Source organism: Gekko japonicus, unplaced genomic scaffold, assembly GCF_001447785.1.
Source record: "Gekko japonicus isolate JY-2015 unplaced genomic scaffold, Gekko_japonicus_V1.1 scaffold626, whole genome shotgun sequence".
In the NCBI taxonomy this organism is placed as follows: Eukaryota; Metazoa; Chordata; class Lepidosauria; order Squamata; family Gekkonidae; genus Gekko; species Gekko japonicus.
In genome coordinates, this window is record NW_015170911.1 from 56,416 (window position 1) to 84,136 (window position 27,721).

The following is a 27,721-nucleotide window of genomic DNA, read 5'->3' on the forward strand; positions in this document are numbered from 1 at the left end:
ATTGGTTTCCTGGCTGTAACCATGGCTGTTCAGGACAAATCATTGCTTGACTGCAAAACTAGGTCATAGGTAACCTTATAAGTAAAAACTTCAAAATAGCACCTTTGCACTATCTTGGCATCCTGATTTTTTCTTAATGCTTGTGTAAATGAATGTGTGCAGACCTCTATTAAGAGATCCTTAGAGACCTCAACATTATTCTGTTGAAATCATGTGTGGAAAGCAGTACTTATTAAACAGCACCCGTTCGCATTAAATCAAAGTTGCAAGTCAAAAAGGAATGCATATAAAAGCTCTTTTTGTTTCCATAGACTCTTGCTATGTTTGTTTTAGAGGGAAAGTCCTAGCTAGAATTACTGAGAAGAGCATATGAGAAAAATAAGGAGTCTTTAAGGTCTACCAAGGGCAGAAATCCATCTTTTTCTGACAGTAATGCTCCATTGTTCTGTATGTTGCTGGTTTACATTTAATTCCTTGCTGGCAAGTGTCCGTTTTTCATGCCTATTCATTAGTCACCCTTGCATTAGCACTGCCTTGAAGGCATCTCACCTGCCTCTTATCACATTTCACAGAAAATGATAAAGGATATCCCTTAACTTCTACCCACCACTCACTTCCATCACAGCAAAAACCCAGGATGAGATTAAGTGGCAATTTTGTGCAAAAGGAATTCCTTATGGGCTACGCATTTGAACAGGAAGTGGTTTTGGAAGGTGGATTAAAAATGGCACAGAAATGAATATTGAGCCCACAGAGTATGTTGGCTTCAAGGAAAAATGTAAGAAAATGCTCTAAAATAAAAGATGTCATTGCTCAGTAACACTTTACATGATTTTATTTCTTAAGATTGTAGACTGATCTTTTATCTAATAGGAGGGTTAAAGTGGAGTCCTCATGAAAAACTTTTGAGACTCTTTGTCTTTTGAGGTTGACTGTACTGAGCTAAAAAACCCAACTCAGGAAAAGGTGGCTGTTTCAGTCTTTATATATGACCACCAGCCTGATACCCGTGCTTCGCTATGGTATTTAAGTCCCATAAATCCAGTTATAATACTGATGATGTGGTCTGAAATGTAACATTTGTTGTAGGAATTCTAATGGAAAAGATTGTAGTGTAAGAAATGAAGTGAGACATATGTACTTTGTTTTTCTCTGTTGAAGGACCTCTCTCTAGACCACATTGGTGGTTCTGCCCTCAGGTGCTAGGATCACTAGGCTGCTTGATGAGCTCACACTGTCCATTTAAGAAGTAGTCGTCTGTTAAGTCAACTCCTGCTACCTTCCACGAAAGTGATGGCCTCTCTACTTGTGTTCCTGGATTGTTTTGCTCATATGGAGACTGTGTTGTTCTGAGCACCTCAGGGTGATCTTGCTGGTACTTGGCCTGCACAGTTCAGTGCACTGCAGGAGTACTATGTGCAAATGTCTTTGCCACATTCCTAAGTTGCCTCCTCTTTGTAGCAGTGGTGTATCTGGCTCGACGTTTGCCAGGAGCTTTCTTGGGGGCAGTAAGAGGTGAGAGGTGTGAGGGAGTGGTGATGTGGTTCATGAGAGAGGCATGCATCGAAATGGCTTCTAGAAATGTCCTTTACTATCTCCCCATAAACATTCATACCCTGGCCCTGCTTCTACACCTGACAGACACTGGCCTGTCTAGTGTTGGGAGGGGGGGATTGTATTTAAAGGCATCGGGGAGGCTGGGCCAGCACCAGTGCTAAGGCCATCCTGCTGAGCAAACCTCTCCGGTGGCTGTAAGAATCCCACCTCCTCTCCTACACCCGACAGGCAGCTGCCTGTCCGGTGTAGGAGGGGTAGGGGTAGGAGTATTAGAACCCACTGTGGAGGTGGGGCTGCACCTGACAGACAACCGCCTGTTAGGTGTAGGAGGTGGGGAAAAGTGTGTTGGAAACCATCCCACCTCCTTTTCTACACCTGAAAGGCAGCTGCCTGTCCAGTGTAGGGGGGAGGGGGAGGAGTATTAGAAGCCACTGTGGTAGTGGGGCTGCACCTGACAGACAACCATCTGTTAGGTGTAGGAGGTGGGGGAGTGTGTTGGAAGCCATCGGAGAGGCTGGGCCAGCAGCTTTGCTTCACCTCACAGGTGGTTCTTGGTCACTCTTGATTTCCTCAACTGTCATTAGCTCTCTGCAGTCCCCTGTAACTGTTGGTTGTTGTTTTTTACCTCAGAACACTGAGCTCTGCAGCTGACCAATCAGAGAGTGGGGGGTGCAGAGAGGCAGCTGCCTGGGAGCTGCATAGGAATCAATGGGGGAGCACATTTTCCCCCTTTTAACCCACTTAGGGGTCGAATTTCTAAAAATCCCTTCTTAGTGAGCACCTACGCCATGGTAGGAGCACTCTCCCCAAATTTGGTGTCTCTAGGTCCAGCGGTTTGGCCTGGGCATTGATTTTATGGTGAGGGGACTTTCTTTTATATATATAGATGTAGGGCCAAAAAAGTGTAGACTGACATTCAGATACCACAACCCTTCTGTCTTACTTGAATTTCATGCTGATTCAAATGTACTAAGTTAAATTAATTCAGTGTTTCAGGTTTTATTATGCTGTTTAGTGTGCATAATTAAAACTGCTTGATAACTTCATTAAGAATGTTGTTTTTACAAGATATGATTGAGTTGCCCATTCAACCTCTGACTTTCTGGGGGGGGGGGTTGTTAACTGTTTGAGCAAAGGTTTGGTCCAGTGGCACCTTTAAGACCAGCAAAGTTTATTTATTTATTATTTATTTATTTAGTCAGATTTTTACCCTGCCCACCCAGCCGAGGCCGGCTCAGGGCGGCTTATGTAAAACAATACATAAATTACAATAAAATGATTAAAACACATTAGACAGTATTGCAACCAACTGACGACATAAAGTGCTAGCATTATTGTCCTTGTTGTTATTGTTGTTGTTATTGTTGTTGCTTTAACAATTGTTGTTGTTATTGTTGTTGCTTTAACAATGTCAGCCGTACTCATTTCTCTCTCCACATTCTGGGTTAGGGTTTCCAGCCTCCAGGTGGGGCCTGGGGATCTCCCGCTTTTACAACTGATCTCCAGCTGACTGAGATCAGCTCCCCTGGAGAAAATGGCTGCTTTGAAGGGTGGACTCTATGGCATTGTACTATGTGGAGGCCCCTCCCCTCCCCTCTCCTGGCTCCACCCCCAAAGTCTCCAAGTATTTTCCAACCCAGACTTGGCAACCCTATTCTGGGTATAAGGTTTCATGTGCTTGCATACTTCAAAGAAGTATAAGTACTTTAAAGAAGTGTGCATGCACACAAAATCTTATACCCAGAATTAAACTTCGTTGGTCTTAAGGGTGCCACTGGACTCCAGGTTTGTTCTGTTGCTTCAGACCAACACAGCCACCCACCTGAATCTATTTTATTTATTTGAGTTACTGTTGAAAGAGAATAAAACCTCACAGTTACTTGAGGGATTTCAGCCACAGCAAATGGAATTTACAGGAACTTGCTGTGAACTTGCCACCTGCAGCTCTGCACTCTTAGATATATAGTTTGCTTTTACTTCACTGATACTTTAGGGGCTCACATGCCCACTTTTTGTAGCTGTACATCCAGTGCCAACGTGGGGCTTTACTTCTCCCATTTGACTGTAATTTGAACATAACAAGCATGTTTTTCTTGGATGCATAAAGAGCTGTGGAGGTCACGTGTCAGCACGGCACCCCCGTGAGCAAGCGCTGAAGACACGAATATATAAATAAACAGTTGTGTGAAGAGGTCCACAGGCCTGCAAGGAGGGAACTGTATCACCTGCAACTCTTCACAATACTTTTTAGATGCATACAACCACACTCCACACAGTGATAATTGCTGTGCTTTGAATGCAACCCACTGGTGACAGAAATGGCAGCTCTGAGGGAAGACAAGAAACTCGAGAAATGATAATCAAATACACATTTAGGAATTCCAAGTAGTCATGTTTATCCAAAGAAAAATTTAACAACAAAATATTTTATTAAGACCAAACTGAATGATACCAAACGGTGTGCAAGCTGTCAAGCACTCCAGAACTCATCCACCTGGATGTCCAAAAGAGTGGGGGGGGGACAAGTTGTGTTGGGTGCCCATTTGTGAAAAGGGAGTGCTGTCCTTTGACCATCAAGAAAAATATGCTGGAGATCATGGGACCTTAGGGCTATCACTGGCAGTGTTCCCTCTAAGCTGAATAAGTGTGAGCTAGCTCACAGTTTTTTAGCCTCCAGCTCACACATTTTTGTCTTAGCTCAGGAAGGATGGCTCCAGAGCAGACTAATTTATGCAGTAGCCAAATCGCTCACTCACAATTTTAATGCCAGTAGCTCACAAAGTAGAATTTTTGCTCACAAGACTCCACAGCTTAGAGGGAACATTGATGGATGTGCTAATTCACGTATTGAAAGGCAACACTTTCTCAATCACTTCTTGAGATGAGCCTCTGCTAATATTAAGTTGTGTGTACATTAAGTTAAATGGGTTTGGAGGGACAAACTACACCCATCATGGCAGAATAAGCCAGCCTTGTAAACTGATCCATTAAGTTACTATCTTACAAAACATGCATTTTTTTTCACTAGCCCTTCTGCCCCACGCATTGATTGTATTTATTTCATTTCATTTATACCCTGCCTTTTATTTATTTATTTATTTTTCACATTCATATCCTGCCCATCCAGTAAACGGGCTCAGGGGTGGGTTACAAAATTTCCATAAATACAATAAAATTTTAAAACACATTATAAACATATAAAAGCAATAACCATAGCTTGCCATAGGGAGAATCTGGCCCATTGATGTCGGTAAGTATGGCTGGTTATCAGTGGACGGGAGACAGCAACCTCAGGGCGCCATGTGTGGACGCCCACTGCCTCAGCCAAAGGCCTGGCAGAAGAGCTCTGTCTTGCGGGTCCTGCAGAACTGAATAAGATCCTGCAGGGCTCTGATCTCAGTAGGGAGCATGTTCCACTCGATGGGGGCCAGGGCAGAAAAAGCCCTGGCCCTGGTCGAGGTTGGCGGATGTCCTTTGGGCCAGGGATCGCCAGGAGATGTTGACTCTCAGAGCGTAATGCTCTTTGAGGCGTATATGGGAAGAGGCAGTCCCTTAGGTATGTTCCCAATGGGAACTCAAAGCAGTTTACATCAATCTTCTCTCCTCGATTTTATCATGTGAGGTAGTTTAGGCTGAGAATGTGTGACTGGCCCAAGGTCACTCAGCAGACTTCCATGGCCCACGACTGCCTGGGTCAAACCTGCATCTCCCAGATCCTAGTCTGATACTCTAATACAGCAGTGTCAAACATGCAGCCTGGGGGTCAGATCAGGCCCCCAGAGTGCTTCTATCAGGCCCGCAAGGGACTGGCTGTCTTCTGCTTCTCCCTCCAGTTCTGCTGCTGCGTCACAGCTTGCTTTCCCAGACTCTCTCAATTGCTCAGGAGAGATAGATAGGCAAGCTTCTGCTCACTGCACTGGGCTGAGGCTCCTCCCCCTCCCAGATTGCTACAGCACAGACATTTTGATGCAATAATTCAGAGCAGGAAGTGTCAGTTATTAGAGACTGTTAAACAAAATATTGCAAGAGTGCTAATGTTTCAAGCATGTTTTTATTTTAAGTAAAAAAAACAAAATCATTGTGTTCGAGAAAAGTTGGAAGCCCATTAAGTGGATTATACAGGGGGAAAAAATCGAACAAGTCAAATGCCATAGATACCTGGGCATCTATTTCAATTATACTAACAGCTGGGCTACACATATTAAAGAAGCAGTTAAGTCATCAACTAACAACGCCCTTGCTATTGCCCGTTTCTTTTACACCAAAGGACATCAATATATTCCCACTGCTCTTAAAGTATTCAACCACAAAATACCCGCCAAACTGCTTTATGGTATCCCAATTTGGGTCTCGGCTTGTAATGAAGCTGTAGAACGTGTTCAATCTAAGTTCCTGAAGAAAATCTTGGGGCTACCAGCTTGCGTACCATATGCAGCTATGTGCCTGGAGACAACCCAAAGACGGTTAATTACGATGGCATGGACCATAACCTTCAAATTTTGGCTGCGCCTTCATTTTAGATGTGGCCCAAACAGTCTTGTGGTGCACATGTTAACTGAATCCCATCTATCGACTTGGTTGATTAATATAGAGAAAAAAATTTCTATAATCGGCTTTAGTTTTGATGACTTGGTACTTTTGTCTGAGCAGAAGGCTTTTGCCTTACTCAAACAAAGACTCCTTGATATAGAGGTGCAAGATCTGAGAAGACTGGCGCACAGACATTGCTCTCCCATGAGTATGGGACTTTCTTTTAGCCACATTTCCTCAGGATACCTGGCAAAACTGATTCAGCCCCATCTTCGTAGGGCTTTCATGCTAGCACGGTTCGACGTCCTTCCCTCAGCTGTTCTATCGGGAAGGTTCAAGAAAATTCCCTATAAAGATAGATTGTGCCCCTGTGGGATGGGGGAAATTGAATCCATTGGACATGTGCTATTGCACTGTAAATTACACTATGACATCCGTGTTGTTTATATTGAACCTGTGTTGCACCCCCTTTTGGGCCAATCTGATGAGCATAAAATTAGTTCTTTATTGTCTTCGCATAATATAGAAATTCTGGAACCTGTAGCAAATTTTTTTTATGAGGTAACTAGGAGGAGAGGCTCATCTTAAGGCAATTCGGAATGTGATACCCCTCCAGCCTATCTTGAGGCTCTGCTGCATGTGTATTTGATATTTTATGCCAATAAAGGTATTGTATTTGTATTTGTATTTGTTTGACTTAGAGTTCCATCTTATACAGTGTTACTCCAGTGGGCTTATGCTGGTTAACTATGCATGGAATTGCACTGTTAGTGGAAACATGTGTGTAATATATTTGTGGGCAGGAATTGTGTAAAAATCAGAACAAAATAGGGTGTACCTGTCATCATTTATGCCACAATGCACATATTTCAACCAATGCAGGTATGGTAGGCACGAGAAGATAGGATCAGCCATCTCTCCCATACATACACACAAATCTACAGACAAGTGTTTGCAAAGAGTTTTGGAGACTAGGCTAATGCTAACATGTTTTATATGACTTAATTGGCAGCATTTAGAGTTGGCCCGTAAAGGAAACAAACAATTGGTGTTGGGTGTGGCCTATTATGCTAATGATTTCCTGCTGGGCTTTTTCTACAAAAAGAGCCCTGGTTACCAGGTGTCCTCTGGCAACCAGTGGGGGCAGGAGAGACTTACCAGATGGTGGGGGCCCTTGCCAGTAATGCACTGTCACCAGCGAGGCACTGATATAACTTCCTGTGTTCTCCAGAAGTGATGCCATAGGATCCTCCAGCAACATGCTGTCATCACTTCTGGGTGCATGGGAAGTAATATCTGCAAGTTGGGCCACTGTTGATGCCCCCCCCCCGATTTTGGTGCCCCCCCCCCCCCCAGCTTGCTTGCTAGGGGTGGAGGATTCTGCACCCCCATCTGAGACTGGAAACCCTATGAGACTTAAATGGACCAAAGCCATGTGGGGCAGTTGCTGTGGTAAGGAGAACTGAGCAAGATAAATGCCTTTTTAAAGACTGCCACCTTGAGGCCACTTGTCTGCTGCCTTGGGAGCAGACATAGGAAATGCAGTCTGGTGCACAGGGCAGGGCTGAAATCAGGCACCCATGACTATGTGAAAGGAAGAAGTGAGAACAAGGACAGCCTTCTTGTGGGGGTTAAAAAAACAACAACCAGGGCTTAATCAAATAACTTTCTAAATAGATATTTCCTGTACATAAACAGGTTATGTGCCATCTCTCATTCACCTGTGCTTCCTGCTCTCTTTACAGTACCAAAATGAATTGGGTGGAATTTCTCCTTACATTAATGCATTTCCTTGGCTTGGCTATCACTGTCTGAGAAAACAGTCTGTGTTGCTAAACTGGTTACCTGTCTGGACCACAACAGATGTATAATCTAGCTGAGTTCAGCTCTAAATACACAAAAGGAGGTACCTGACAGAACGCAAGCACTTGCTGCCGTGTAAACACACAGTTATGTCCTTTGGAGGGGGGAGAGCATTATTTACTTGATAGTCTCTAATGGCTGCTCAGAGGACAGTCTATTATGTCAGGGTCTGCAGTTAAGAGTACTTTCAGTTGGTGGATCATTGACCTAGTGGGATGTAATGGTGCCTTTTTGAGTGTTGCAGCACATCAGGTCACCATGCTGGAGAGAAGAGTAGAGGGGGTGTTTGTTGTTATTATTGCCTTCTGAAGTACTGGGGTGGCGAGTGCATTGTCCATGTACTTTGATGTAGCCTTTTCTTGTAATAAAGAACAGGACTAAGCAACAAACCAATAACCAGAAGAAAGAATGAAAGAAAACAAGATTGCAGTTGTGAGTTAATGAAGTTACCTGCCAAATTCTGTTTTAATAAACAAAATATGTAATGATGAGCAGACAGGACCCTGTAATACTTCAGTAATGTAGGTACATGGGGAGAAGTAAAACCAAACTCCAGGGAACAAGCTTGGATTATTGTCTGCTGTAGTAGCATTAATGCTGCTTTCATTGCAATCAGGGGAATGGTTGTAGTTGATTATCTCCCAGGTATTTATTGCTGTAGCTGTATCCTATTGTGAACTAACACTATACATTTTCCCCTGACATTCCAAATTTAGCATTCAGGAGTTTATGGGGGGGGGGTTCATCGATAAAAATGCAATGCTGTAGGAAGGCAATGGACCTCCTTTGTACTTGAATATTTATTTATTTATTTATTTAATTTCATTTATACCCCGCCCTCCCCGCATGCGGGCTCAGGGCGGCTTACAACCATAAGGCACAAATGTGCAATAAAATACAATAAAAGCATAATATAAAACAATTTATACATGGGGACACCCAAGGATCCCGCGTGACTAACAACCCTTTCTCCAGTATTGCACAACCCTATCCATTCAGGGGGAGGTTGCTGTGGCCCCCTGATATTATTAGCCACTTGACCTCCGGTGGTGCTGTAGAAATGGTCCTCGTTGATGGTAGTAGTGGCTGCGGCGGCTCCTATTCAAAAGCCTGGCGGAAGAGCTCCGTCTTACAGGCCCTACGGAACTGCATCAGGTCCCGCAGGGCCCTGATCTTTTCCGGGAGCTCATTCCACCAGATAGGAGCCGCCACCGAGAAGGACCTGGCCCTAGTGGCCGCAAGCCTGGCCTCTCTCGGGCCCGGGATCGCAAGGCGATGTAGCGACCCCGACCGAAGTGCTCTTTGGGATCTATGTGGGGGAAGGCGGTCCCTCAGGTATGCTGGACCCTGGCCATGTAGGGCTTTAAAGGTAACGACCAGCACTTTGAAGCGAATCCGGTATGCTATAGGCAGCCAGTGCAGCGCTTTGAGCACAGGCTGGATGTGGTCCCATTTTGAGACACCAGCAACCAGCCTGGCCGCCGCATTCTGCACTAGCTGCAGCCTCCGAATCAGCGACAAAGGCAGCCCCATGTAGAGAGCGTTGCAGTAGTCTAGCCTTGAGGTGACCGTCGCATGGATCACTGTGGCTAGGTCTTCGCGGCTGAGAAAGGGGACCAACTGCCGCACCAGCCGAAGGTGGTAAAAGGCCGCTTTGGCAGTGGCTGCTACCTGGGCCTCCATCGATAAGGTGGAGTCCAGGAGCACTCCCAAACTCCTAACCTCCGAAGCTGGCACCAACGGCGCCCCATCGAAGGCCGGGAGCGGGAGCCCCAATCCCTTCCCGCTCCGGCCCAGACACAGGACCTCCGTCTTCGCCGGGTTCAACTTCAACCGGCTCAGCCTGAGCCATCCAGATACGATGTTAAATAGCATCGGGGAGAGCACTGCCCCCTGAGGTACACCGCATTCAAGCGGGTACCTCCGGGACCGCTGCTCCCCTAATTCCACCCTCTGTCCCCGACCTTGGAGAAAGGAGACAAGCCATTGAAGGGCGAGCCCCTGGATCCCCACGTCGGCAAGGCGGCGGGCAAGCAACTGATGGTCGACCGTATCAAATGCGGCCGACAGATCGAGTAATAACAGTGCCGCCACACCGCCCCGATCCAGATGTCTACGGAGGTCGTCAGTAAGGGCGAATACAATCCACATACCACTGAACCCAGTAACAAAGCCACCATTGATGTCAGTAGCTCTATATTTCAATTGCTGTAGTTAAAGGCATTGTTCCAGATTTCAGGAGAATGAAGTTAGTCATATTTATAATAATAATTTATTTAAAGATAAATCTAAAAATAAATTATGTAAAGCACGATGTATGTTGAACATAGCTACTCCTCTGAAAATATAACCTGATGGTATGGTTTTTTTTTCAAATGGCCATATTTAGGTAAATGAAGCACACAAAGAGTGAACAACCCTAAATTCTACTAATATTAGTATCACAAGTAGAGTTGTGGCTCTTGAAGGGTAGTAGTAACAGTAGTGGTGGTGGTAGTAGTAGTAATTAGGGTTGCCAAGTCTGGGTTGGGAAATTCCTAGAGATCCTGGAGAAGGCAAGGTTTGGGAAGGGGAGGGAACCCAGCAGGGAATAATGCCATAGAGTCCATCCTCCAAAGCAGCCACTGTTTCCAGGGGAACAAATCCCTGTCATTTGGAGATCAGTTGTAATTCCAGGAAATCTCTAGGTGCCACCTGGAGGTTGGTAACCGTAGAATACAGCAAGGAATACCTCCCAAGGACTTCATAGCATAATTTCTCTAGCACTCTGCTAGATTGCACTCTTGGACTTGATACACATCTTGTACATTAACTTTCTATGATGTAATTTTAATTCCGCAAAAAAAATTACATAAAGAAGCTAAGCAGATATTCTGCTCTGTTTCAGTCTTCCTGTTGTTGTTTGTCATTGAGCTAATCTAATTGCAAGTAACCCTTGGGTCAGCTATTTGCCAACAGTGGTATGTAACCATCAACCTGCGCTCGGCGCGTTACGGATTCATGCCAACAAAGCAAGATGGCCTTGCACCATCTCAGCAGATGATCCAAGAAGCACTATCAGTGACTATTTGGTTTGCTAAGAAATATTTACAGTTATGTTACGAAAACAAATTAGATCAACAGACATTCGAATCTTGAGTAGTTTGGAAAGTATCTCCATATATTTCATGTTTTCTAACAGTATAAAAGCCAGTTCCCAGGATTCTGTTATATTCTGAGTAGTCAAAAAACAACAACAACAAGAAAACATAAACCAGGATGGAGTTATGCAGACAGCAGAAAGGCTATTTTCCCAATGGCATATTTAACCCCCAGCGTCTACCCTTTCTTCTTTTCAAGTCAGTGGCTCCTTTGCTCCTATGAAGTGCATAGCATGATATCAAAACTTGCCTACTACCATTGATACTGCTAGGACTAGGGGCCCCATCCCCCTGATGGGGGTGCGGGAATCCCGTACCCCCCACTACCATTACCTGCTGCGGCTCTGAGCAGTGGTGGGAGAAAAAAACCTGTGATGCTGGATGCAGCACTATGTCACTTTGGGGGGGGGGGCATGTCACTGCTGGGAGAAAAATATAAAAGTGAGATGGGGTGGTTCTATGAATTACTGGCTCTATGATTCCTAGAGCTACCTGTGCTTTTCACCAGAAGTGATGTGATGCTGGAGCCAGAACCACAGTTTCCCCCTATATGCCCACCCACATCTCTTATATCAACTGCTTGGCAACCCTAGGCTAGACCAACCCTCAGTGACAAGGGTCCTAAAGGGATGTATGGTTTGACGTTTTACAGAACAAAGACAGAAGTTCTCCTTCCATACCCCTATGAGTATTAATAAAAGGTGTTTTCAAGTCCTATAGAAAAGCTATCATAAAATACTTCTGCTCTTTTCCACCCTAGATCTACGAAAGACTTTTGAGCAGGAGCCTCTGGGAAAGGAGGTGTCCTTGGAACAGGAAGTCCTCCTCCAGTGTCGTCCACCTGAAGGCATCCCAGTGGCTGAGGTGAGTGGGGGGGGGGGGTTGACACAGTTATCCTAACTGAAGTCTAATCTGTGGCTAATGGTGCAGTGAATTAGGTGATGGCATGATAAATGGGAGGTAATGGAGATCTAACTGCCTGCTGCTGGTAGACTAGATTGATTGGGAACTGATTAATGACTTCAGAGTCAATTAGAATGGCCCACTAGGCAGAGCTACAGGCAGTTTAGTTTCATTCTTTTTCTCCCTTGGCAAGAAATGAAAACTCAGCAATATTATAACCGTTATCTCTAAGACAAACACTGGGTAGAATTTATGAATGCAGGGCTGGGATTCATCCCAAACACCACCACCACTTTTCCCAACATATTGTCATTGAGGCAATCAGCTTTCACATACAATATTAAAACTTTTTTTTAAAAAAAAAGTCTGGATTTTGTTTTACTGCTGTGACTGCACATAGGGAAACATTCATGCTGCATTGCTGTAAGAATGCACATGCTGTGATCTGATAAGAAGCAGGAACAAAGGAAAAATATAATCCATCTTTTAATGTCCTTTCTCTGTTTTACTTAATAGCAATTAAAAACACATGGAAAAGAATTTTGCTATCTGTGTTGTGAAAGTGACCTTACTACAGTCAGGAAAAACAATATATATAGCGTGAGGAACCCATCCATGAAAAGAACACTATCCCAGTATAGTGGTTGTGCTGCTGGAGGCAATTTCCTGTTAAAATTTAAATGGAAAAGGCCTTTTCCTTTTATATTTTTATAAGGAAAGATTGGAGAGCAAACCAGTCTGTTAGGCTTGGGTTCCAGTGGGCGACCAATTCACTGTGTATTTATTTGTTGGATTTCTATCACAATTTTCAACCAGATTGGCTCCCAAAGCAGTTTACAATTCAAATCCGTAATATTTAATTCAAATAATGGCAAAAGTTTCTGCCATTGAAGCAAAGTAAAGAACTCTGAATGACTAATGGAGCAGCAGAGCAGAGCTTTTGGAGACAAGATCTTTGCTAGGGTTGCCAGGGTTCCTGGAGATTTGAGGGCAGGATTTGGGGAGATCAGATGAAATTCCAGGAGATCTCCAGGCACCCCCTGAAGGCTGGCAGCCCTAATCTTTACCTATGCAGGAGAGACAGGATTCTGCAGTGGCTGATACACTGGAAGATGGTTAGAAGAATAGGGGCATGCCTAGCAAAATCATTTTCAAGCACTAACCTGAAGATGTTTGTGTTCTTACAATATTTCTCACGTATAATATTTTTTCCTGCCCCACATCAACTCCTAATCCAAATCATTCTCAGAATCTCAGACTTTGCTCAGTCTACTGACAGTGTTTTAACATTCAATTCACAAGGGAAACAGCAGTATTGTGTGTGTACCAAACACAACACTGCAGCCACAATGAAACAGTTGCATCCACCTTGATTTGAACAGGAGAATGATACGCAGAGCAGAAATTTCCCAGCCAGAGTTCACCTCTTTTAAGCATTATTAATCAAGATGGAAGAGTTAAACACATTCTTAATTTAGTGAGTATAATGCTTCTAGTGAACACATGCTTAATTCTAAAAGTAGTGATTTGGATGGATCGTGCCCTGGTTCCGGGGCAAAGAACACGCTTTTCTATAAAAACGTAGTGTCAATAGGTCTGTAGTTCTGCACAGGTAAAATTGAAGTCAGTGGGGCTTAAACTGCTAGACTGGTTGCCACACACAACTGTCTGTGAAGTTCTGCTATTGCTGCAAATTGTTTAGCAACTTACATACACAGTGAGTAGCTACACAGCTATTAAATTCGTATCAGTTGTAGAATCCCTCAGTGATTAGGAAGTTTCAGAATGCTGATTAGTAGAAAACTCAATTGCTAATGATGCTAATTCCCCCCTGCTTTAGAATGCTCTCTCTTTCATTTTTCTTTCTCTCCTATTAAAAGAAATTATTTGCAGTTTGCATAAAGACAAGTTAGACTATCATTGTTAAGTAATAGAATAGTTGTCATTAGCCTTTTGATGGCAGATTTCTCAGGAGGTTCCACATGTTGCCATTTTATGAGACCAATGCTTAGAACTAATCACAGTTTCACCGAAATGGTCCACAAACAGCAGGAGAGAAATAATTAATAGACTTTTTTTAAAAAAAATGATATTTTTCTTTCTTTGCTGTCTTATTTCCTTGGGGAAGAAGAATAATTTAATCCAAAAATGAGTTGGCTTCTTGTAAATTGGGGGGGGGGGGTGACAGTCATGGTATTAATCAGTTAGTTTTCTCAAGAAGAAATCAGCTTCTTTGCCTCTGAACATCCCAACAACCAGCTGTTGCGCAGTGACAAGAGTATTTGCAATGGGGCATGTCATATTGTAGATGTATGGTGGTACTTAGGGACTTCATTACCTTTGCCAGGAGCTGAGATTAGTCATGTCTGGCAGATTTTAAGTGTGCGTGGTATGAGCATAGCAAACATCCGCATGTCCTGTGTCTTAACAGCTAGTGCAGGAAACCTTCACAGAAAGGGAGAGTTGCTGCAAGATTAATAGAAAGGAAGCTCCCACTTTTGATGTACACATTCTGCAAAGAGATTCGGAATGTTACAGAATTTCATGAACATGCCAGATTAATTAAACAAATCCTGGTTTCTGGCATAGGTTCTCCCTGCTTTGGACAAACTGCATTTGTTTCCTGGCATCTTTTCCCCTACCACTGCATACAAGTGGTATAAAAACAGTGTACGGCATGTAAATGGGATTAAACTGCAGCAAGAGAAACCAACTAATTAGTGATACCTGGAACAAAAAAAAAAGGTTGAAAGGAAAAGGGACACAGTGACAGAATATGCAAGTGGAAAGACACAAGGAACACCCCTTTAAAAATAAAAAGAAGTTGTTTTGTAATCATTTGAAATATCTTTGGAAGGAAAAGCAGAAAATAAACTTTGCAAAAGTTGATGCCTTTCTTCTTTTAGCTAACTCAAGCATGAGCCAACGTGGTATAGGGATTAGAGCAGGGGTGTTGAACTCATTTGTTATGGAGGGCTGGATTTGACATAATTGGACCTTGTTGAGCTGAGCCATGTGTGTCACAAAATGTCATGCCAGGTAGCAGAGATAGAAACTTTATAAAGGACACACAAAGGGTTTTTTTTACTTAAAATAAAAACATGCTTGAAACATTAGCACTCTTGCAATATTTTGTTTAACAGTCTCTAATAACTGACACTTCCTGCTCTGAATTATTGCATCAAAATGTCTGTGCTGTAGCAATCTGGGAGGGGGAGGAGCCTCAGCCCAGTGCAGTGAGCAGAAGCTTGCCTATCTATCTCTCCTGAGCAATTGAGAGAGTCTGGGAAAGCAAGCTGTGACGCAGCAGCAGAACTGGAGGGAGAAGCAGAAGACAGCCAGTCCCTTGCGGGCCTGATAGAAGCACTCTGCGGGCCGCATGTTTGACACCCCTGTATTAGAGTATCAGACTAGGATCTGGGAGATGCAGGTTTGACCCAGGACTCTGCCTGTCGTGGGCCATGGAAGTCTGCTGGGTGACCTTGGGCCAGTGTGACTACCTCACATGATAAAATCGAGGAGAGAAGATTGATGTAAACTGCTTTGAGTTCCCATTGGGAACATACCTAAGGGACTGCCTCTTCCCATATACGCCTCAATGAGCATTACGCTCTGAGAGTCAACATCTCCTGGCGATCCCTGGCCCAAAGGACATCTGCCAACCTCGACCGAGAGGAACATGCTCCCTACTGAGATCAGAGCCCTGCAGGATCTTATTCAGTTCTGCAGGACCCGCAAGACAGAGCTCTTCTGCCAGGCTTTTGGCTGGGGCAGTGGGCGTCCACACATGGCGCCCTGAGGTTGCTGTCTCCCGTCCACTGATAACCGGCCATACCTACCTACATCAATGGGCCAGATTCTCCCTATGGCAAGCTATGGTTATTGCTTTTATATGTTTATAATGTGTTTTAAAATTTTATTGTATTTATGGAAATTTTGTAACCCACCCCTGAGCCCGTTTACTGGATGGGCAGGATATGAATGTGAAAAATAAATAAATAAATAAAAGGCAGGGTATAAATGAAATGAAATAAATACAATCAATGCATGGGGCAGAGGGGCTAGTGAAAAAAATGCATGTTTTGTAAGATAGTCACTTAATGGATCAGTTTACAAGGCTGGCTTATTCTGCCATGATGGGTGTAGTTTGTCCCTCCAAACCCATTTAACTTAAACTTAATGTAAAAGGTAAAGGTAAAGGTTCCCTTGCTCGAAAGCCAGTCGAATCCGACTCTAGGGTTGCGGTGCTCATCTCCGTTTCAAAGCCGAAGAGCCATTCCCTTGCTTGAAAGCCAGTTGAGTCCGACTCTAGGGTTGCGGTGCTCACCTCCGTTTCAAAGCCGAAGAGCCAGCGCTGTCCAAAGACGTTTCCGTGGTCATGTGGCCGGCATGACTAAACACCAAGGCACACGGAACGCTGTTCCCTTCCCACCAAAGTGGTACCTATTTATCTACTTGCAATTTCTTGCTTTCGAACTGCTAGGTTGGCAGGAGCTGGAACTAGAGACAGGAGCTCACCCTGTCTTGCGGCTCCCGGGTCTTGAACCGCTGAACTACTGACCTTCCACAGCCTGCAGTTCAGCGTCTTAACCACTTGATCCACTGCTTAAGCCAACTTAATGTACACACAACTTAATATTAGCAGAGGCTCATCTCAAGAAGTGATTGAGAAAGTGTTGCCTTTCAATACGTGAATTAGCACATCCATCAATGTTCCCTCTAAGCTGTGGAGTCTTGTGAGCAAAAATTCTACTTTGTGAGTGACCGGCATGAAAGTTGTGAGCGAGTGATTTGTCTACTGCATTAATTAGTTTGCTCTGGAGCCCATCCTTCCTGAGCTCAGACAAAAAAGTGTGAGCTGGAAGTTAAAAAACTATGAGCTAGCTCACACTAACTCAGCTTAGAGGGAACACTGACATCCATCATGGTTTAATAATCCATCTTGTCCTAGAGTTGCTCGCTTCCAGGTGGGGTAGGCTTGCCAAGTCCCCCCAGGGGGCGGGGAAAACCCCACCCCAGAGGCCCGTTCCCCACCGGCAGTGGATCGGGCCCCAGGGGGAACCCCACCCCGACGTGCACGTCACCTGGAAGTGATGCGACCACGCCAGGCACGCTGGGGACGGGGCCACGGTCATCCGAGGGAAAACTCTATGGTTTTCCCTCGGATGGTCGTGGCCCCGCCCCCAGCGTGCCCGGTGTGGTCGCGTCACTTCCGAGTGACGTGGATGCGGCGCGTGCACGCACTCCAGCCACTAGCCGGGAGTCCCCCGCTGCGGCGAAATTCAGATTTGGCAACCCTAAGGTGGGGCCTGGGGATCTCCCGCTTTTACAACTGATCTCCAGCTGACAGAGATCAGCTCCCCTGGAGAAAATGGCTGCTTTGAAGGGTGGACTCTATGGCATTGTACCATGCTGAGGCCCCTCCCCTCCCCAAACCCCACCCTCTCCTGGATCCACCCCCAAAGTCTCCAGGTATTTTCCAGCCCAGACCTCGCAACCTAGCTTGTCCCCACCCAGGGTTGTTCCCTGCCAAAGGATTTCAGATTCAAGGGTATTCCCTTTGGAGACTCACCCTCCCAGCTTCTTTCTTCGAAATCCAGCACTGAGCTCTAGGAAGGATCATCCACAAGCCGGCCTGCTAATAACTGCCGTTGTTCCAAACTGTGCAACATACTAATTCACTTTGTCAAGCAGGAAAGATTGATGACTGCAAGCTAATTGGCTGTGAAACCTATCGGTACTGCTGTCGTGCAGGCACCAATTAACATTTGACAGGTCCAAGACTCATCTATTGCAGTAGCTGTTCTGAAGAGTTCTGCTTAATGGCTTCTCCCCCCCCCCCCCAATCCTTCTCACTTTTTTTCTGAGTCAGGAGGGAGATCAAACGCCCAGATTAGAGATTAGCCTAATAGAGCTTCTCTGTAGACTCCTTCCAATGCTATTAAAAGAACAAAGGGCCAAATACACATGAGTATGAATACCTTAATGTGGTGTTTTATTGCTGCCACTAACTGTAGTGGGTGAGATAAAGTTTTGAAGGGGGGGAGGGGAAAGGAAAAGATGAAAGATAACAGGGTGAGTTGAAGGATTACACGATCATTTTAATTCAGAGATGAATGCATTCTTTGTTCAAGACTTTACTTATATGTTTGAAAGGCCCTTATTGTGATATAGTTAAGAAGGTAAGAAGGGACAGTTGGAAGGAAGGAAGGCAATTAGCAATGACTCCAATGTCCCATGTCAGTCCCCATTAACTTCCAGTGATTCTGGAGGATGAGAAAATTTAAACCCATTAATTCCAGCACAAATAATTGAGGATTCTCTGTTAGAGAACACTCAATCCATCCTGGTAAAGGGAGGAAGGGTCCACCTGACTCAGCATCCTAAAAGTTCCCAAAACTTTGTACCATTTCCCATGTGTCCCATGAATCCTAAAGAGCATTATAGGTTGAGAATCTTTCTTCATCCCATGGACTCTGCCCTACTATTCAACCTGCCCTACTATAGCAACCTGGCTATTTTTGTCCCCTTTTTTTGCATTTTCTGTTTTACAATGCATGATATGAAGGAACAGACCTACACACACACACACACACACACACACACTTCGCTCCTCCAAGCTAGTCTGGGGACAATCTGTTGCACTTTGGTGAGTTTACCTGCTGCCCCCTCTCCTTTACTGCTTTTATTTCAGATAAGAAGACCAGATAGGTGTGATGATTTTACAGAGACCAGGCTTTGAGTGTTCAAAATATAAGAAACTTTAATGAACAAAAATAAAAATAATACACATGGCCAGTCCAAACATCAGGGGTGAATAAGGACACAAAGGAAAGGTGAAACATACGTAATCCTCTCACCCTACAACTGGTACTTATTCCAACAATGTTTAACTGGGATAGGCTAGTAATCCTTGAAGTTTCAGAACTTAAAGCTCCATCATTGCCTTCCTTCACAGAGATAGGACTTCCATATGAGCAAGGCAGAGTCCCTAGGTAAAGCCATAGTCCTTCAGGGTTTGTGACCATCCAAGGCACAGAGCGAGCTGGAAAAGAGAGCTTATTCCCTGAGTCTTGTTACTGCCAATGGCCTGCCTTGTTGTTTGGGAAAATTAGGCCCCTGCCACACGGCAGGGGAAAAGCCTTTTAAAAGCCGCGCCAACGTTGAGACGCCGCGGCGGGATCTCACGGATCCCCTGGCTGCGGCGCCTTTTCTTCCCGGCACGATCTGACGCCGGGGAGAAAACACGGCCCTGACAGGGAGCCTGCCGAACTGCGCATGTCGGAGCATGCACAGTTCGGCTAGGAGCCGGGGATGCGCCGGCGCAAAGATGCGCCGGCGATCCGACGGCCCGGCTTGCTGCGCGTCATCCGGATGAACCACCTCGGTAGGTGGTTCACTTTTGACGCGCCGCATCGGGGGAAGGACCGGATCGGAGACGGGAGCGCAACGCCAGCCAAATGTTGGCGTGGGATAGCGCCCGTTTGCTCCGTCTCCGATCTGGCCCACTCCCGGCCCAAAACGCCTCGTGTGAACAGGGCCTCAGCTATGTGGCAAGGGAGATCAGAAGGGTACAGGGACTGCACACCAATTGTATACCAAGTTCTGGTACAGTAGGAAGACTCCAGATTTGAAGAGTAAATTAAATAGATTTTATTAACAAATTTCCAGTGTTCCCTCTGAGCTGAGTTAGTGTGAGCTAGCTCACAGCTTTTTAGACTCTGGCTCACAGATTTTTGTCTTAGCTCAGGAAGGAGGGCTTCAGAGCAAACTAATTCATGCAGCAGCCAAATTGCTCGCTCACAATTTTAATGCCAGGAGCTCACCAAGTAGAATTTTTGCTCACAGAATTCCACAGTTTAGAGGGAGCCTTGAACACATCCCCAACATTTTGAATTAGCATCAGAGCTTTAAGAGCTCTCCAGCTGTCACCTGGAGATTGGCAGCAGCTTGTTTGGAGGGTGGGGTCTATGGCATTGTATCTGTCTGAGGTCCCCCTCTTCCTCCTCCTCAGACCCCACCCTCAGCAGGCTTCATCCCTAAAATATCCTGGAAGTTTCCAACCTGGAGTTGACAACCCTATGTCCTTTCGAGGCAACCATCAGCCTACCTTTATCTGCCTGTCTGTCTTCAAGTTTACATTCCCCCCCCCCGTCAGCCTCTGCCTAGGGAAAGGGCAGTCTTTCCCTGCAGAGGGAACCAAAGCAGCTGACATCATTCTCCTCTCCCCCATATGATCTGCACAATTACCCTATGAGGTATGTTAAGGTTGAAAGTGTGTGAATGGTCCATAATCCCCCAGGCAGCTTTTATAGAATGAACCTGGGACCTGCACACCATCCTCTGAAGCGCTCTCAGGTACATATCTATGGCAGTAATGGGGTGACTGCTGGCACCTTTTCCTATCATTTTTTGCCTTGTGGTATTCTGCTTGTGGTGTGATCTGTCTTTTTTGTGGTGTGGCATGGTTGTGTTATTGGGTTTGTTTCTTTTGAAGGGGAAGTGATGTGTTGTGAGTGAGGACATATTTTACCTCAGAATACACCAGGTCCCATATGCAACTGACAATTCCAACTGTCTTGCGGGGGGGGGGGTTGAGGTACAGAATGGAGTGAAGTCCAATCAGCTTCCATATGCAAATGACCTTGAAACGCTGACCCAATCAGAGAAGAGTGGGCTGAAGCGACCCAGCCGTAGAAGCCCCGTCCCTGCGCTCAGTCTGCAGATGGTCCTCTCCTGTCAGAGGCCCAGAGTAGGCTGAACCGAACATGCTGGCTGGGGCTGACGTGGGCGGGACTACACAAAGCAGCCAGCCAACCCAGCCAGCATCTTCTGACTGACAGTTCAAGCCTCTAAACACTGTTGGTGTGCATTGGAACGTTGGGCCCCACTATGGCTTTATATATAAAGGACAGCTTCCATTGTGCCCTTCCCTCTTTTATCTCATAGTATTTTTTTCTTTTTAATCAAACACACATTGACTATTCTGCTGTGCTTAAAGTGCTCTGCTAACTTTTCCCAACACTTATTTATTAAATTCATATGCATAGCTAGATAGGGATTTGCATCTAGTCTCCAGATTATAGAGATCATTTCCACTGGAGAAAATGGCTGTTTGGGACATCACATCCCTGCTGAGCTCCTTCCCCTTTCCAATCTCTGCCCTCCCCAGGCTCCACACACACACACACACACACACACACACACATGAATCTCCAGGAATTTCCCAACCTGGAGTAGGCAACCATACACATTGCTTTCCAGGAAGTTTCCCATCTAGGTACTGCTCAGACTGGTTAAGTTTCATCAAAGTTCTTGTGTGCTTTCTAGCCATACCCTGGGACAGCATATATGCTGGAGGCTTGGGTTCAGTTTGAATGGTCACAAACTGGGCAAGACTCTTCTTCAGGGTTATAAAGAGAGTAGAACAACAAAGTTTTTAAAAGTAGTAGCACAAACCTTCATTTTCTTTGGGGCATAAAGTACATTTGAGTGGGTTAAAGTTACAAGGACTAGAAAAAAAATCAAAGAAAAATTAACAGTATTATTTACTCTAAAATGCAGTGTTGATGCTGATGTAATTATATTTGTTCATTTACAGCTGGACTCTTATTGTGTAGCCTCAGTTTTAAAGATTTGCAATCTGAAGAAATTGCATATTGCAATATGAAAAGTCCTCTGGAAGGATTTTTTTACCATTTGATGAGGAAGTATAAATGCACAGTGGCTATATCAGTAGTTCTTAACTTTTAATCCGCCACTGCCCACTAGGGGTGTGCAAAAAACCCGGTATTTTTCAGGTTCGAGTATACTGAACCCAAAAACTATTGGTATTTTCTGAAATTCCTGAATGGTATTTGGTATTTGGATTCAGTAAATATTCAGGATTGCCGAATCTTTCTAGCTTCATTATACCCTATGGGGACCATTATAGTCAATGTTCCCCATAGGTTATAATGGAGAATTGATCCAGAGGTATCTGGGGCTCTGTGGGGGCTGTTGTTGCCTCTCTTCAACCCCCCACCCAAGTTTCAGGAAGATTGGACCAGGAGGTCCAATTCTATGGACCCCAGAAGAAGGCACCCCCATCCTTCTTTGTTTCCAATGGAGAGGGAAAGGCATTTAAAGGAATGTGGTTCCTTTAAATGCTTTTTGCAAGCTGCAGCTGAACTCTGAAGGCATTAAAAGGTCTCACAGTCCCTTTAAACACCCTTTAACACCAGCTATCCGACAGCCCTGAAAATCCAAATGCTTTGTGGATTTTTTCAAGCTTGGCCATGTCTGATAGCTGGATAAATACCCCAGCTGATATCCAGCTGAAAAAAAATACCCCAAAAAACTGGTAAGGTATTTTCTGGGGTTTTTTCTGGCTTGGATAAACCTAATGCACACCCCTACAGCCCACCAAGTATGCAACTGTGATGGACTGCAGTTTAAAAGCTCATAAGTTCTTTATAAACATGTAATGAACTTTGGTCCCGGTCACACGGGCCGGAAAAAGCAGGGAGAAAGCGTGGCTGTTTGCCCCGGAGCACAATAACGCGCGGCCGTCCAATCACATGTCCCGTCGAGGTCCCATGGTTAGGGGGTGAGGTGCCGATCACACGGCTATCCAGCAGCGCAGCAAAGAAGCGGCGCGGCGCGATCACAGCAGCAATCACTAGGCGCCGCTCCCATGGCAAACAGTTGTTCGTTTTACTGCAGTTTGTGCGCATGCGCCGTTGGGCGCTTTTGTGCATCCTGCGAAGACTTGGGGGGTAGAAACCCCTTGTTCGCGAAGGAACATCGGCGGGCGCCGGATGCCACAGGAGTCCACCGGAAATGCGATCAGATGCCCGCCCTTGCCCCGTAGTGTCCGGAAACCAGTACCTTGTAGGTACTAGTTTTTTAGTCCGCACCTTCGGCGGGACACCACGGGATAGCCACGGGAGCACTACACTTCCCAGATGTTGCGGTATGATCGCGCCCGGAAAATCCGCCTATCATCCGTATCTTTAGCACGGCAAATGCTCTGTGTGACCGGGGCCTTTGAAGAGTTAATGCCCCACAGAGTCAAACAGCCTTGAGTGACAGGCAGCTCAAAGGGATTTGATTGGTTAGCATCAGTTGAGCAGAAAGATTTGGGAACTAACTGCTGAAGAGAACTTAATTTGAGTTTAGCTCTGACTGTGGAAAGTTTAACTCTGCCTGAGAAGAGTTTAGCTCTGACTGAAAACAGTTTCATACTGACTGAGGACTGGACAGGTTGGCAAGGAGGAGTGGGTGGATTATTGGAGACCGCCATTTGGGTCAGGAAAAGGGATAGCTCTTCTAGTTAGAGAAGTGATTCCCTGCCCAGTTGAAAGGGAGATAGCTCTAAAAAGTGGAATGATCCCCGGTGTGCTCAGAGAAGCAATTTGGGTGCTTGGTAGTGTATCCCTGCCTTCTGAAACCTGAAGAGTCAGTTAAACTCAAGAAAGTATACTGGAGTGTTTAGGAAACACTGAAACAAAAGCCTCTCACATGAAAGATTGTAAGACTGTGTGAAAAGTATAAGACTCTCAGTTGCTGGAAACATGTGAACTATAGTTTGTGAAAACATTAACTTACTTCAGAGCTTTTATTGATTTACTTTAGATATTTTACCCATGTTTTCACCTGATCTTTCCCCCTCTATATTGAATAAAATATTTTGTTTATTTTGTAACTTTATAAAGCCTCTTGTGTGCCATTTCAGAAATTTAAGAGGGTGATCGTATCTCTTCCCTCAAGTTCCTGGGCTGGGCCAGCATAAAAATACAATAATGTGATAGGGTGGGACAGCCATAGATCTTCAGGAAAGAAGAAAATAAAGGGGCTGTTTAGCCAGAAAGGAAGAGAAAAACAGAGGAGAAATCCTGCATCTGGGGGAGGGGAAAGGGTGAGGTTGTCATAGCAGCATTATCATCAAATGTCCTCCAGGTACTTTTTGAAGATATTGTTTTTCCTTGTCTGCTACTGATACAATGCCTCCTGTGTTGGCCTCTTTCTGGAAGCTCATCAGAGCCTCATGAATGAAGGGAAAAAATGGGAGGGTCTTACTTCCTACACTTCCAAGCTGAGTTCCACATGAATTCTATTTACTTGTGTCACTTTTTAAGGACCTGAAGGAGAAATCTGGGATGCTGTCCTCAAGGTAGGTTGAGCAATATGAAAGAGAAAAAAAACCTCTGGAGATCATATGCTCAGTTAATGGAAAAAACAAAAAAATCAGCATGTCCTTTCCCAGGGTTAGGGCAGCAGTGAACCACCAGGTAGCAGAGGAGAGGGCTAATTCCGCACAGCAGGACTGAGTAATGAAATGGCAGAAGGAAAGTGAAGCACCAGCTTTTTCTGTCCCTGGTGCAGAGATAACGTTGCAGCTGCTTCACCATGATTAGACCATAGGCTCATGTGCTCCCACTCCCCTCTCTGCTCAGAAACACAGCTTCTAACTGCTGGATTAATGTAGGCAAGGATACTATTCATTCTGTTAATGTGGGGGTTCCAGTTAACTGAGAACCTGAAACTGCATAACTGATCTATGAACGCACTGTGGAAAGTCTGATAGTGCCACTCTTGATGTATTACATCATGCACATTTACTTCTTTTCTTCCCCCCCCCAACCCATAGAGTGATCTTCATTTTTGAATTATTAGTTTAAGTGGCGTTAAATTACAAAAACTGAGGCAGGAGAAAAGGCTTTCTCTCACACTGCCATTTTCCTGTCATACTATTTCTACTCTGAGCCAGCTACTATAGGAAAAGACACATGATTCTTTCAGTTCCTCAAGAAAAGAAGAGGGCTGCACCACTCACCAAGATGAAAGAAGGCAAGGTCACATGCCCATGGTGCTGTGGGAAAGGGAAAAAAATAATCATATGGGTTTTTTGTATCCTACTTTTTTTAAAGTATCCAAACTATAATTCTTTCCTTTCCCACTGCACTGTTAGCATTTGGCCTTGCACATGGCAGTGGGGCTTCATTGTATGTAAAGCCAATTCAAGACAAGATTTCTGTGCCTTTAGCAGCTGTACAGAAGATTGCCCCAGCCAGCATTGAGGTCCTGGGCAATTCTGGAAGGACAGTTTTCGGAAAGCAAGCTCTTGTCTCCTTGTACATACATAAGTAGCTTTGTTACATTTCTTCCTTATCCCTGAATGCTGGAAGCTCTTCATTTTGCATGAACCCCTCTGTTTGTCCGGACTCCGTAGGAACTGCAGTATTTCCTACTTGTTGGCTCAATGTGTATTTATTTCATTCCAATCGTTCTAAACATTTTCACAGCTGAAAATGACAACCCATCTACTGGCCAGTTTGCAGTTGCTCTGCCTAAAAGCCAAATCTGATTTTGCAGCAAGCATTGCATTCGGAAGTAGCCTGTAGGGATGCTGAACATTAAATTGTAGTGTTCTCACGTACAGCCACAGTCGCTGGCAGACTTTTTCCACTGGTCTTCAGCACTGAGCTCACATGCCAGCCACCCAGCCCAGTAGCAAAGACAATAAATTTGAAGGGCAGTTGTTAGAGATACTTGGCTAGATTTACCCACAGCTGTGTTTACAAGTTAACATCTGGAAGCACCTGTGGATGAGCCTTCAGGTGTACCTTGATCCATGAACGTGTTAGATTCTCTGGTATGGTAAGCCAGGAACCTGTCTCAAAGTAGCAGAGTGCACTGTGGCTAATAGCACGGCAGAAGCTTTCTTTGTTCTGAGTGTGTGCTATCAACATTACAAAGTCTCACAGAGCCTTTTGTGAGTTTCAGAGTAATAACAAGCTTTTACTCTGGAAGCACATTCTAAGATAGTGAAGATGAGAAACAGTTATAGGATCTAACTACTCTAACTACCTAGGATGGATGCAGATTGAGAGAGCATCCTTGCCAAAGATGGAGAGCAGCATGCTCGTTCTTTGTCTGTGTGCAAGAGAAAATGGAAAGGAGTGAGAAGGCAATTTCTTTAAGAGTTATCAGTCTACACATCAAAAAGACAAAGGCAGAAGAGTAAACGAAAGGAACCCACAGTTTGCCTGTCCACCTAACTGACTCTCTTGTACAACCCCCTCTCTGGAGTCTGAGGCTAAGAGACAGTGCCAAGGCCTTCTCTTCCAACAGAACAGTAGTGGGAAATGTTCTGTCTATGATTTTGCTTCAGAACTGGACCTTCAGCAATTCCACTCTTTTTCCTAATGAGCTGATCTATCCACTCCTGGAAAGCGAAAGAAATAAAAAATAAAAAAAAGATTTTTTGGGGGTGGGGAAAACATTCAGGGATGCTACCCAGGGCAATGCAATAGAGTTACTAGCAATTAATCCCATTTCTTATTACTCCGGCTCTTTTCAAAGATGCTGAATCTCCTTGGGAGTGAGAAGCAGTCACTAAGTGAGGCAGCCTCAGCAAATTAACTCCTTGCAATAAGGTTATATTATAGATCAAAACATCCGTGAGATCTAAGATTAGTTAATATGCCATAAGCAGCTAAATGAAGTTTTGCATTGGAATGTGTGATTCGCTGCACCTCCAACACGGGGGATAATTGCTTCGCTAATTATAAAGGGGTCGTTTCTCCCTCAGAGTTTAATTGGAGAGCATCAGCATCTGCTGTAAAACGTGGTGACCCAATTGGGCTTAAAATCGGCTGTCGCGTTTGCATTTGTGTCCTGTTAAGAGCAGGGAGAAGGATGAGTAGGTGTCACTATGGTGTGGAGCAATGACGGTCACTTGCCGGATTGGAACGAGCATGGCACACGTTTTGCTCATCTGGCATTGTCTGGGCAGTGCAGCCTGGGGACCACTCCAAATGCGCAGCATCAGGTGGCTGCTGCGTCTAATTGATTGTTAATATAACTGCTGTTTGCTTTGTTTGATGAGAGCAGGTCCTGTTTTCTACCGTTGTCCCTTAATTGGAACTCCTACGTGCAAGGGCGTAGACTTTCCAATTTCCCGGGGGGGGCTGGGGCTGGGCCAGAGGCATTGCTAAGTCATTAAAAGAACTGGGACCCAATGACATCATAGGGAGGAGCTAGTGACATCACAGGCCATGGTCACTATCTATGGAGGTGGACCCATGTGGGATTTAGGGATGGGCTCCCCAGAAATTTAGGGAGGCCTGGGAACCGCCCTAGCAATGTCCCTGGGCTGGGCTAACCCCAGGAACAGTTGCCTTCTTAGCACACTGCTTAGAAACTTAGAAAGCCCCCCACACACCCCACACTGGAATAAGAACATAATATCAGGCCGTACCACATTGCAATAAAGCCCCTACAACTGTATACAGAAATACTGAGCTTCCCTAACATTTGCCACAACTAGCCCACCACACAAGAAGAAGAAGAAGAAGAGATTGGATTTATACCCCACCCTTCACTACCCAAGGGAGTCTCAGAGCGGCTTACAAACGCCTTTCCCTTCCCCTTCCCACAACAGACACCCTGTGAGGTAGGTGGGGCTGAGAGAATTCTGACACAGACTGCTCTTTTTCAAGAACGGCTGTGCGAGAGCTTGTGACTGACCCAAGGTCACATCAGCAGGTACAAGTGGAGGAGTGGGGAACCAAACCCGGCTCTCCCAGATTAGAATCCGCACACTTAACCACTACACCAAACCACGACACAACCAGGATCAAGACTCCTAAGTGGACCAACAGACAGGCATACACTTGTTTGAGAAACTATTACATTACAACACCTCTGGAACATTACAGATCAGTAGAGGCAGCACTCTGCAC

The 27,721-nt window shown here is 45.0% G+C and overlaps 1 protein-coding gene across 1 annotated transcript in view; it reads left to right on the top strand.

Moving 5' to 3' along the window:
- Positions 1-27,721, top strand: part of UNC5C (unc-5 netrin receptor C) — a gene marked incomplete at its 5' end in the record, with an annotated part of 170,796 nt that overhangs the window by 28,747 nt on the left and 114,328 nt on the right. Inside the window, one exon of the mRNA XM_015418683.1 lies at positions 11,851-11,954. Within this exon, the coding sequence (XP_015274169.1) occupies positions 11,851-11,954 (104 nt within the window). The remainder of the gene's footprint in view (positions 1-11,850; positions 11,955-27,721) is intronic.